Source organism: Microchirus variegatus (genome assembly GCF_963457635.1).
Source record: "Microchirus variegatus genome assembly, chromosome: 1".
Classification (NCBI taxonomy): Eukaryota; Metazoa; Chordata; class Actinopteri; order Pleuronectiformes; family Soleidae; genus Microchirus; species Microchirus variegatus.
Window position 1 is genome coordinate 7,018,056 of NC_139802.1, and position 12,893 is coordinate 7,030,948.

At 39.9% G+C, this 12,893-nt stretch overlaps 1 protein-coding gene across 1 annotated transcript in view; it reads left to right on the plus strand.

Annotated features, from left to right (window-relative positions):
• Positions 1-12,893, plus strand: part of fhod3b (formin homology 2 domain containing 3b) — a 117,873-nt gene that overhangs the window by 63,698 nt on the left and 41,282 nt on the right. The window contains exons 6-10 of the mRNA XM_083890694.1: positions 7,571-7,665; positions 8,307-8,418; positions 10,140-10,234; positions 10,843-10,986; positions 11,161-11,405. Of these exons, the coding sequence (XP_083746820.1) occupies positions 7,571-7,665; positions 8,307-8,418; positions 10,140-10,234; positions 10,843-10,986; positions 11,161-11,405 (691 nt within the window). The remainder of the gene's footprint in view (positions 1-7,570; positions 7,666-8,306; positions 8,419-10,139; positions 10,235-10,842; positions 10,987-11,160; positions 11,406-12,893) is intronic.

The window sequence follows — 12,893 nt, forward strand, 5'->3', positions numbered from 1 at the left end:
TGTAGTTTTGGACTGTATGTTTTGATAAAGGTGATCTCAAGAAGCTAATGTCCCTGTTGATCAGACATACTGTATTTATATATTTGGTAACGCTTTCTTTTACAGTCCCCTAATTACCTGGTATTTAGCTGGTAAATTCATGGTAACACTAAAGTGTTGCTAGGTAATTACCAAGGGTAATAAGATAAGTAAATACAGTGAAACCGTTGCCAAAATACTGGGTAATGCACGGTAATGTACTCGGTAAGTAAAGTAAAACTGTACTGTAAAAGAAAGCCAAGCTTGTTTCCATGTAATTACACACATTTTTAGGGTTAGGTTTGTTAGATTACCCCTTGGGTAAATAGCTAGTAATTAGGGGACTGTAGGTACCTGCTTATTACCAGTTTATAACCCAATAATACACTTACATTTACCATAGTTTTGCCATAGTTTAGCTGTACATACCTTCTTATTAACAGCAGTAATAACACGCTGTAATTAACTATATAGTTACCAGGTAAATGCCCAGTATTTTGGCAACAGTTTCACTGTATTTACTTTCTTATTACCATTGGTAATTACCTAGTAACACTTTGGTGTTACCATGAATTTACCAGGTAAATACCTGGTAATTAGGGGACTGTAAAAGAAAGCGTTACCATATATTTAAATTCAAATCTTTGCAGATAATATAGTACTATTGCATATTGCAGTGATATTTATTTCTGTTAATTTGGAATGAAGATGAATGCATTGGTATAAAATCCTGACCCAGGTTCTTCAAATGTCTGAAGTCTGCTGCTTTGACCATTTTTTTTACTGAGCATTAAGTGAAAACCCAGACACACTTGGGTTAACAACAGCCATGTTGGAAGCCCCTGTTGGAAACAGTGTGTATTGTGTTGTCTGGCTGTGTTATTGGGAGTCTGTTCTAGAGGGGGAGACCTTTTTCGGGGTCTATCGTCTGGATAAACATTTCCATTCCATCTGGGATGGGCCGATGGGCTGAGCGGTTTCGTGGAAATGCATTAATGCACACACGCTGGTTATTATAGGCTCGCTTGTTTTTTTTGTTTGCATGATGATACGTAGAGTAATGCTTTGGGAAAAGATGAGGGAATACTCGGGTAAATCCTCCCAGGATGAAGGAAATTTGAGAGGGAAAACTCAGGAACTGCTGACACACATAATTGTATGTGGACAAGTCGTCTGTTTGTTGTGTGAGCAGCGGATCTCGAGGAATGGCCCTCTCGCACCAATAGAAACTTGAACTCCCGGTTTATAATGAGATCCCCCGGGAACACGTGCATGTTTTCCACCCGATCTGAGCGAGCCGCCGCTCCTGCTGCTCATTTGTGCAAAACTTTTCAATCTAAAAAACACTTAAACTTTCATTAAAACACATGTTATATATGTTGTTCTTTAAATGGTTCATTTATTCACATTTATGTGTTAATGTGCTGGTCATGATCCAAACTCGAGAGGTCTGTTAGTTAGATTTTTTTTTTTTTTTTAAATAATAATAAACATACCAGTTATTAATCCCTTTGCCAACACCTCACCACAAATAAATATTGAATATCAGGTTTTGTTCTTGAGAAAACTTCTCTGACAGGGAATGACATCACTTGGTCAGGGGAAATTTAGGAAATGAGCTCTGCACGTGAACCACAGCCCACAACACATCAATTCTCTTCCCTCCTCTGGAAACATTCCTTTCTCGCCTTCAGCATAGATTCTGTTTTAATGAAATGACCGGCTTTCAGATTAAATGACAACTTCAGAGTTGTATGAAAGTCCCTCAACAGAAAAAAAACTGTTGAGTTGTTGTGTTGTGTTTCTACCCCCCTCCCCTTTTCTCAGACCCCCATAGACCTTCAGCTTCCCTGTGACATGAGCAGACAGCTTGCATCTGAACCCAATTCACCCACACCTGTCTGGCCTATTTGCTGCCTCCCTCCCCCCCTTTACCTAACCCCCTTTCATCTGTAGAAGTTTTCAACCCTTTGCGAAACCCACTGGCAGTGGAATTACAACCCTGTCCTGGAGCCTGTTTTACTGTAACCATATTCAATATACAAGCCAATTATGTTATAAGAATGTTTTATTTGGTTCATTTTCGCAGACTCTTTCTGTGTCGTCTCTGACCTTGCTGTCTTAGACACATAAACTATAATTTGGGGGAGAAGAAAAAATTGGTGCAGTAATGTAGTAGGTAGGCAGATTGTGGACTGAAATCCCCAGCATTTGAGTGGGTTTTACAGCTGATTCCTGTGAGCTGAGTGTTTTTTGGGCTTGGATTCAGAGTGTGCGTTTGGCCAGAACCAGAGCGAATCACACCACTACTCTCACAAGAGCAGTAGGAATTTACCGCAGCTCATCTTTCACTTTCGCTGATGCAAGTGGGCTGCTGTCATGCAGTAGCTTTTCTCAAAAGTCTTCCCCCACTTGGACAAGGATGGGAAAAGTTCCTTGTCCTAAAATGTTAGAGAATAGTGCACATTGTAGTCGGCTCAGCTGTCCACATTGCTCATTGCTGCAGTACTTAATCGTCTCTGCAATGTCTGTGGGGGTTTGCTGAGCCAGAAACGAAAAGAGTGGAGACACCCTTGCCTTACTTCATGCTATTGTTTCATTAGGTATGTTTGTTTGTCTTTAGGGGATTTGTTTGTACTAAGGTCTACCGTAAGCTGCGTCAAATGCTGGCAGACATGCATCGAGGTCTGAAAATGGATGCATACCCCTGATGTTTTATAGTATGGGGCCTAATGTAGGTCTGGCAGATGATTTGGTGACTGAAATTGGTCTTGCAGAGGCAGTTTGTCTGGCTCTAAATGATCTGGGTGATTATCTGAATAATAAATGGAACATAACCTATGAACATGCTTTATCCAGTTCATACACACCAGGAGGTGTTTTATTGGCCTGAATTGTTAAGTCGAGCTCAATGTGTGGATTCCGTCATGAAAAAAATACGGCCTTAGCTCTCGGGACGGCAACGACTGTGGTTCCATCAGTTCTTTGGTTAAGACTGATGCATCTCAGCAGCAGGCATTAGGGATTTTTAAAATTGGTACATTCATGTACCCATCAGGACTATTTGCAATCACCATGAGATTTTATACGAACCCACTGATTCAAATGTTTATATTTGTAATGTGGTGATGCCAAAATGAAACGCTAAACGCTGCTGTCAGTGAAATATTTTTAAGTTAAAATGTGTTACATGGCTTTATATCAGCCATGTCAGCTGTCACTGGTCTGTAAATGTCTCTTAGTCTCAGAGGTCTGTAAGAAAATCCAGGAGAAACATTTTAAATATGCTCATTTTGTGCTGCCTTGTAAATCAGAATCAGCAATTTTTACATTCTGCACATTCTGAGTTGTTCACTGGTCTTATTTTGTGACTTTGGGTGGTTTTTTTTGTAAATCTTTTGTTCAGATTTACCCAAGTGACACAAACCTGCAATAGAAGGCAGCAATGGACTTGCAGCTCATGGGACCCTGTAATGTAAAAGTGCTCATTTTCTCTATGGACTTTGGTGCAGGAGATTGAATGGTTAACAAACTTAAGTTTCTCACTCACTGACTCATCTTCCACCGCTTTTATCCTCCACATGAGGGTTTGCAGAGGGCGCTGGTGCCAATCCCAGCTGACATAGGGCGAAAGGCAGAGTACAGTCTGGACAGGTGGACAGGCCACACAGAGACAAGCTTGGTTTTCAGTGAGAGTGTGCTATGAGTCTTAGGAGTGTTGGTATAACTTGCTATATGTTAAACAGCATGATGTATTAAGAAATTATTATGCACAGTATCTTAGCTTGGTCTAGGGGAAAAAAAAGATTTCATAAGTTTGATGAAAATATTCCTGACAGTAACTGACGAGTCATTATCAATAATGACCAGCAGTAAAGAGAACAGGTCAGTTGTCAGTGTTGTGTGTCTCTCACTGCAGAATCCAGGGCGAGCTCATGAAATTCAAACAGTTAACTGTAATTATTGTTCCGTAGCAGAAGAAGAATTTACATTAAAAGTGTTTGCCAGACTTTGCAGAAAAAAACTCATCCTTAAACTGCACTTTTGGCCCCTGTCCCGTAGTCCTGGTAAAATAAATGTTGCTTCGCTGACAGACAGGGTTGCTGACCCAGTTTTGATGAATTCCAAAATGTAAATGAAACCAAAGTGGCAGAGTGGTCAGAGGGAGGCGAGGCAGAGTAGCAGAGTTGTTGAAGGCACGCTGTTGAGTTGATTTCTTACATCTTCACAGATAAGGTTGTCCTTTTTTTTTTTTTTTGCCCCCTTTTCTTTTAATATATCCGTGTGTGAGTCAGCTGGCGTGTGTCGGTGCTGCCACCCAGACGTCAGAGTGCGTCTCACCTCGGCAGTGGTCAGGGAGCAGCCCTTCCTGCGCATTCCTGGAGCTGTGGAAGATAATTGCTGCGGTTTATGAGAGGGAGAGGCCCTGAGGAAACACTTCCACCAGAACTCAGTCGCTTGCATTTTTTACTTCTCTGAGTCGTGATTCAGACCAAAGAACCCGGGCTCTGCCTCCTTACTCACTGGGTCTGTGGTCCCCTTCATTAGACATTAGACAAATGAAAGTACTGAAAGAAGTGGAGGGTGAGCGTCCTACACACCAGACGCCAGACTGCTCATTGAACACTTCCAGGTTTCTTTTTAGCTATATTTTCCTTCCTCAGATATCCTCCACCATAATGGCCTACATTTATATTCTAATCACAGGCAGCTCATTGTATTCCAGTATCTCATTACGTGACATACATGCAAAGCAATGTAGTAATGTTATCGTTGTCCTCTGTGTGAGGTATCGTGGAGCTGCTTGTGATTACTGGATTGGAGGCCCACATCGTTAGCCTCAGATCTGGGCTTAAACTGGAAGGAGTCCCGAAGAGACTCGGCGCTCACATGCTCGTCTTATTAACCGTCCTCCAAATCGATGATGATGATGATTGTCTCTTGTGAGGTTTCCAAACAAAGCGTATAGTCTCAGCTTAGGATGGACGCCATAGTTTCACGTTTGGCCGCACTTCAAACACCTGGACTGCAACATGCGAGGAACTTCCCTCGTTTTTCGCAGGCAGTTTCATGACTAATTTAATCACAAGTGTGTGGAAATCAGTTCCATTTTGCAGTTCACAAGAGTGATTGCTTGGGGAGTAATTAGATGTTTCCTTCAAATGGTTTCTGACCAGACTCTGAAGGTTGCAGTTTCCCATAATGAAAGGTAATTTTTATTATTTTTTTTAGAAAAACAGTTACGGTATCGTTTTACTTTTCACAGGGTAACTGCAGTCCATGTGGTTTCCGCTCCTTAGAGTTGAAATGGACATGAGTGGCAGCTGGCATTGAATAATTCCATGAAGCGGCAGTTTTAATGAATCCGAGAGAAAATGCAACGATATCGTGGTTTCTGACATGGTTCGCAAATGTTTTAATATCATATCATTGCTCTATCTTAACTGCTCGTTGAATCAAATGCACATATGATATAGACATTCATCCTGAATGTATTTTACTTGGCTTCATGCTGAAAAAGCCGCCTCCTTCAACTTTTGTTAGAGTATCTTAGTAATGTCTTACAATAACATGTCAGAATGATCCAAAAGTCATTTCATTTCATTATGTGGTTGACTTTTGGGAACAATCGCTAACATCTGATCTGTCAACAACTCAACATTCACGTTGTGAAATGACACTTTTTTTAAAAAGTCTCATTAAAGCCGCCTATCTTTTCTCGCCCCTGTTTTCAATAGACATTCCTCAAACCCTCGTTGCACAAGGGCAGATACTGTACACAGGTGCAGCCAAGAGATAAAAGACTGTGCAGTGATGATATTACAGGTCAGATATCTACTACCATGTAGCCTGTAGTCCTCATGCGGCAGAAGTCACAACTGTTTGTCTATCAGTGTAAATCATTGTTTTTTAGAAACACCCGCATACAATAGTTGGACCTCCAGTCATGTCGTCACTGCTGTCACTCGTCTGTCAGCAGCTGTCCCGTACCGAGTGTGGGAGTCACTGGTCAGGGTGACGCTCTGGCCTTAAAGCTGACTGAAGAGGTTAATCACTGTTGTCATAAACACACTCCGGTGTGAACTCTGAGACACACGGCACTGAGCGCTTAGCAGGAGAATTCTCTGGCCTTGTCACAGTAATTAACCCACGATTGATAAAAGATGAACTGCAGCAGTGGGCCATTAGCACACTCTTGCTCTCACACACACACACACACATATGCTTCCACACATGCACCATACTCACACAGCAGCTGCACCTGGGAATTTTGGCTTATTCTCAGCATATTCACAATTTTCATGCCCCACTAGAGTAGAGGAGGGGAAATATAAGATCGAATACAAGAGCCTCTCATCACGGCATGTCAAAATATCCTGTTCTCAATAGGACCGGACAATACTTTTGTATTGTAAAATCCAGGATTTTCCCACTTCGGAGCACTCTGTGTGTCAGTGTTTGCAGCATACGTCTCTGAACATGATTGCTCATTTGCTTCATTTGAAGAAAATTAAAGGTGCATTATGTAATAAATCTAAAGCAACTGGTCATAAAATCCTCTTAATATGCCAAAAATATTTGCATTACAAAAAATCTTTTGCAGACTGCAAATCATGTTTACGTTTTGAAATCATGTGGCGCCACCTACCGCCGTCTACCAATCATTGCAGTCAGTAGAGTCTCAGCTGCCGAGCAACCACGGGTTGCCAGTTACGTCAGGAAACGAAACCTAAAAGACCTCGGTATTTTGAATTTGAATGTAGTAACCGTTTCTTGGCCACATTCTTACATATGGTACCTTTAAGAATCAAACACATCTTCTGTTACACTTTGTGTGTTCACATTTTTTTTTACTCCCCCCATGTCAGCTATTGTATGGCTTGAAGTCGCAATGAGTTCAAGCTGAGCTCGTCCCGTTACTCTGGTGTTCTGTGTTGGATGAATTAACTCCTTATGTGTGCATGGCCACTGACAGATTTTAGACAAAAAAAAAACGGGAGGGGGGGAGGGTGACTTTTTGATTTTTCCCTTTCTTGTCCGGCCGTGTTTGTCTCCCTCCCCCATATCTACCTTCTATAACAGAAATCCTACACTTTTACTGCCCTGACTGCCCCCCCCCCCCCCCCCCCCCCGCTAAGATCCCTTGGCTCCTACGTTCTTATTTTCGTATCCTGTTACCAAAGCAGCTCATGTCAGTATCCAGGGAAGCTTTCTGCTCAAACATATCCCCCCAGTTGTATCCTCCGGTTTTAGGGATGGGGAATTAGAATTTTTTTTTCTTTTTAGGTCTTCACCTGATTGTTGTTGTTTTTTATTTGCAAAGGCTTATTACCCTGCAGCAGCGGCAGCTTCGGTTTATGTGATTAAATCATAGATATCATCAAAAAACGGCAGATGATGTGTCTCTGAATGTACAGATAACTCGAGGTTTATGGTTTTCAAAGCAACAAATTAATGCAGATGAGATGAAAATGAACAGCTGGAATAACAGATTATTAAATGGACCCCCCCCCCCTTTCTCTCTCCTCTCTCTGTGTGTTTTTATGTCCAGCTCTCGGTCAGATAATGCTTTACGTGGATGGGATGAATGGCCTCATATCTCACAATGAAACGGTCCAGTGGCTTTACACTCTGGTTGGATCCAAGGTAAAGACAACCAACGTTCCGTTTCAGCGGCTCTCAGTTTCAGCCACATAGGTGTTCCTTACAGTTACCTTGCTCTGTTTCCCCGCCTGGACATTAAAAATACCAGTATTGTTCTTTACTCTGAAATGTCTTTACTCACTGCTGCTTTGTAAACATCTCCTGTCAGTGCGGTCTTCAGCCCTCTAATGGCCTGACTGCACGTGGAGCATAATTTGTTGGGTCCCTTTGTTTTCTGCATTCATATTGACTTAATATTTGTCTATCTTGTTTTTTAATCAGTTAGATATGGCACATTCCTAGTAAGACTATATTCATTTTGACTACAATCATTGCAATTGTACAATTTCAGTAATGCTCATGAGTGTCATTTTTAGTTTTAATTATGTTGATTTTTTTCACACTAGCAGCATTTAGTAGTAATTTAATTTAACCTGAATTTTTAGTAGATTTCTTTCCCTGTATGGTATTTGCATAGTGCATGACTGTAATATATGTATGTCAATGTCAAAACAATGCTCTTATCAAAGTTCCCCCATGCTATTTAAACAGGAAAAGCTTGTCTAAGACAGCTCTGTATAATCTGGAGGCCACTTATGCGCTGTACTGTCATATCAACTTTGTGTTTTTCCTTCTCTGTTCAGTTCCGTTTGGTGGTGAAGACGGCACTAAAGCTGCTGCTGGTGTTTGTGGAGTACACGGAGTCGAACGCCGCCCTGCTCATAAAAGCTGTCAACGTTGTGGATGGCAAAAGAGGTAAGAGCCCCGGCTAACCATCCAACAGTACAGTTTATACTTATATTTTATACTTTTATACTACTTTATACAAACAAACTGAAACACCTTATAGCACATCATCAATATTCAGCTGAAACTAGTAAAAATGATTTAAATAGGGAATTTTAGGCATATATTCTCTACATATGCTGATATTTAATCCAATCTTTAATAAAAAAAAGTGTTATTCATGGTGCTACTACTCTGAGTTTTGATCCATTGAATTATTAACTGATTATAGACCCACTGAGTGTTAGTTTTCCACTTAAAACTTTATTGCATAACTTTTAAATACAACCAGTAATTAAATTACTATTTTGCTTGTATTATTTGTACATTTCAATAATCTATTAAAAAAATATGATTGCACACAGTTAAAGGCACTTTTGTTAAAAAAAAAAACATGTTACTTGTCATTGACTTTAGGTTTCACAAAATCTCTGTTTGAACCTGGCCACAAGCACGGAGGGCAAACCATAATAAAATGAACAAACTGATTGTTCAATCATGTGATTAAAATGTAAGAGAAAAAGCAGCTCTTTATTGCACTTTACTTTTATTTGAATGTAAATATGAAATCTCAAAACTTCACATGCTGAACAAATTTCATGTTAAAAACAGTATTACAGTCATACATATATTACATATAGTAACAGTATTACGAACATATGCCGACTATTATGATGGTAAATTTCAAGTCATTCCGAGATACTTTTTGTTTTTGAGACTTAAGTCAATTCACTGTCAAAGTGCATCAGGGAAAATGTATCAATTTATGCTGATTTTCAAAAATTCATGAAAATTATTCCTTAAGAGGTTTGCAAATATTTCCAACGGCTCCTTGTTCAGGGCGATTCTGACTATCATGATGGTAAATTTCAAGTCATTCCGAGATACTTTTTGTTTTTGAGACTAAAGTCAGTTCACTGTCAAAGTGCATCAGGGAAAATGGACCATTTCCTGATTTTCAAAAATTGATTAAAATTATTCCTTAAGAGGTTTGCAAATATTTTATAATATAATATAATAACATCATGCATCATCAACAACAAAAAAACACTATTTGATTTGCAGACCTGTTCTAATATCCTCTTTTAAAGTAGCTGCTCCCACTAATAAAGCCCACCATGGTGGCAGTAGTGCTGTCCACCCGATCACAGATTACTACTGTTACACAGTAGCCAGATCAGTTGTCCTGAGCAGCCCCTTCGTCAAAAGAAAGAGACCTGACAAGAACAAGGCTCATTGAGACAGACTGTGACTCCCACCTGCAGTGAGGCTCAGTTACCTGCTGCTCTGTGGGCTCCACATTGCACTGTTGCATGAAACTGGGGGAGATTGAGCATCAGCGTGAAGGGGTCAGGGTCAGGTATCCCTCTGTCTTTGTTGTGTCTTGTCCCGTCACTTCTGCTGTTGCATAAGAAGACTATAAACCTGATCCCGGGACCCTTGGTGAGAAGGAGGTGGTCTTGACCCTCATGGTTAAGGCACAGAGCTTCTTCATTCTCAGTGCTGCTGTTATTCAGCTGTCACTTTTCTAGACATAAAACACCATGACCTCTGATGACAAAGCAGTTTTTGATGTTTATTGCCACACAGTGGTGGAATGGGAAGGTTTCAACAGCTTCCCTGCCATAGGATGCACACATGCTGCTTTAGAGTCTCTGGTGTCCAACAGTGTCCATTTTGTGCTTCTGCAGAGGCAAGAGCATGGTCAAATCTCATGGAGATCCTTGATGAGAAGGATGGAGTGGACACGGAGCTGCTGGTTTATGCAATGACACTCATCAATAAGGTGAGCAAATGCTACGTCACTGCTGCATCCAAATCATACGGTGTTTTTTGCACATAAAAACAAACATGGAAAGTCATAAAAGTCTTTGAAAATTGCATTTGAGATTTCTATACCAGAGGGAGGTGGAAAAGTTGGTGTGTTGATAAAAGTTAGTTATCAGTAAGTGCAATGGAAACATTTCGAAATCGTGTGACTGAAGTGTCTCTCTCGCTTCTGCAACGGCGAGGTGAGAGGAGGAATGTGTGGATAATTGAAAAAAACGACAATATTCCTCCACCTAGTGCAAAAAGCAAATAGTACTTAAGATATTGAACTGAAGCCACAATGATATAAGCAACAGCAATTGGTGCTTTTTCATTCACTTCATCAAGTTGAGCCTTTTAATCCCCCTGTGGTGACAATGACTTTGGCGCCACCTTCTGCTTAGCTCACTGAACTCCCAATATTCTCTTCACAGCAGCTAGTGACACAGATAAATTTGCATTTTCTGTTACTAAATCATTGAAAATTTTGTGAAAATTGCAATACTTTTTTTTTTTACTTTTTCTTCCACAGGAGTTAGTATCTTTGAGACCACAAAAGTTACAGTTTTATGTGTTGTGGTTTAGACTCTGGCAGGTCTCCCAGACCAGGACTCCTACTACGACATGGTGGACTGTCTGGAGGAGCAGGGCATTGAATTTGTGGCCCAGAGACACGTGAACAGGAAGGGCACAGACCTGGACCTCATCGAACAGTTCAACATCTATGAAGTCAGGAACCTGCACTACCAAACATTATCACATAAGAAAAAGCATCAATATCATATAAAAATGAACAGTCAGAGGTCATATGCCATCATAATGGTGTGCACCTATGCCCCTGTCTGTGGACAAAACACAGCACATGCAGTTTATTTACTCTTTCTCTTTGTTGACACCTATCAGATGACATTGCGGCATGAGGATGGGGATGAAGTGCAGCTCCCCCCCAGCAGCCGAAAGGATCGCCGACGGGCTAGCGTTGGTGGCACCAATGAAAGGCGGGGCCTGGAGAGAAGACGCAGTCGGAGACATTCGCTCCAGAACAACAGAAGCCACTCTTCTGCTCCAGCATCTCCCAGCAGGTCACATACTCACGCTAGTAGCTTCCTGCCCTTTGATGGTCAAGGGGTTGAAGACATCAGTGAAAGGTGAGGCAAGAGGAAGACACAGAGGAATAGAAAAGTGAAAGATGTTTAAAAGAATGATGGGAAAAAAAAACACACAAAATCGTTGCATTAAGCTTGAGCTTGGTTTGATCCTGCATAAAAGTTCAGTCATTTGGGGTGCTTTTTATTTTGAACCCTGAGAGATAACTGTAACTAAATAGGAATCCCAAATTATTCCTGGATCCATGGAGGAAACTTGACTGCAAGTTTTGTATTTTGTTTCAGTCTTGGAGGAATGTGTCCTCTCCATCCAGCCAAAGCAGAGATTTTAATTACATAGTAATTTTAAAGAGGAGACTGCTCCTGCAGGGTGACATTTGAATTAATTTATAACACATTTTTTTTTTCACTTTTTTGTCAAATTTTGGATAACATACAAAAGTATGACTTTTTAGTAAAATTTTGGACGACATAGTATAGTATGACGTTTTTGTCAAATTTTGGACCAAAACATTTTCTTCTTTTTTTTAATTGTCAAATTTTGGACGACATAGTATAGTATGACGTTTTTGTCAAATTTTGGACCAAAACATTTTCTTCTTTTTTTTAATTGTCAAATTTTGGACGACATAGTATAGTATGACGTTTTTGTCAAATTTTGGAGCAAAATATATATTTTTTTTAATAGTCAAATTTTGGACGACATAGTATAGTATGATGTTTTTGTCAAATTTTGGAGGAACGTGTGTATGGGTCCACGGTTGGTGTACTGGTAAGGGCTCTTGCCTTTGGAACATAGGTTCTCTGGCGCGAACCCCCAATGGAGCAAGGGCCTTACTTTAAGGAGTTTGCATGGACGATGTAATACAGTATGAACTTTTGGACCAAAAAAAAATTTCTCATAAAATTGTCACATTTGTCACATGTCACAGATTGTGTCAAATATTGGACCAAAATACATTTTTCGAAACATGGTCAGATTTTGGATGACATAGTATAGTATGACGTACTACATAGTATAGCATGACTTTTTTGTCAAATTTTGTACCAATTTTTTTTTTCAAAAAATTGTCACATTTTGGACGACATAGTATAGTATGACGTACTACATAGTATAGTATGACGTTTTTGTCAAGTTTTGGACCAAAAAACTGATTTCAAAAAAATTGTCAGATTTTGGACGACATAGTATATAGTATGTCGTTTTTGTCAAATTTTGGACCATTTTTTTTTTTCTAAAAATTGTCACATTTTGGACGACATAGTATAGTATGACGTACTACATAGTATAGTATGACGTTTTTGTCAAGTTTTGGAACAAAAAACTGATTTCAAAAAAATTGTCAGATTTTGGACGACATAGTATAGTATGTCGTTTTTGTCAAATTTTGGACCAATGTTTTTTTTCAAAAAATGGGCACATTTTGGACGACATAGTAAAGTATGACGTACTACATAGTATAGTATGACGTTTTTGTCAAGTTTTGGACCAAAAAACTGATTTCAAAAAAATTGTCAGATTTTGGACGA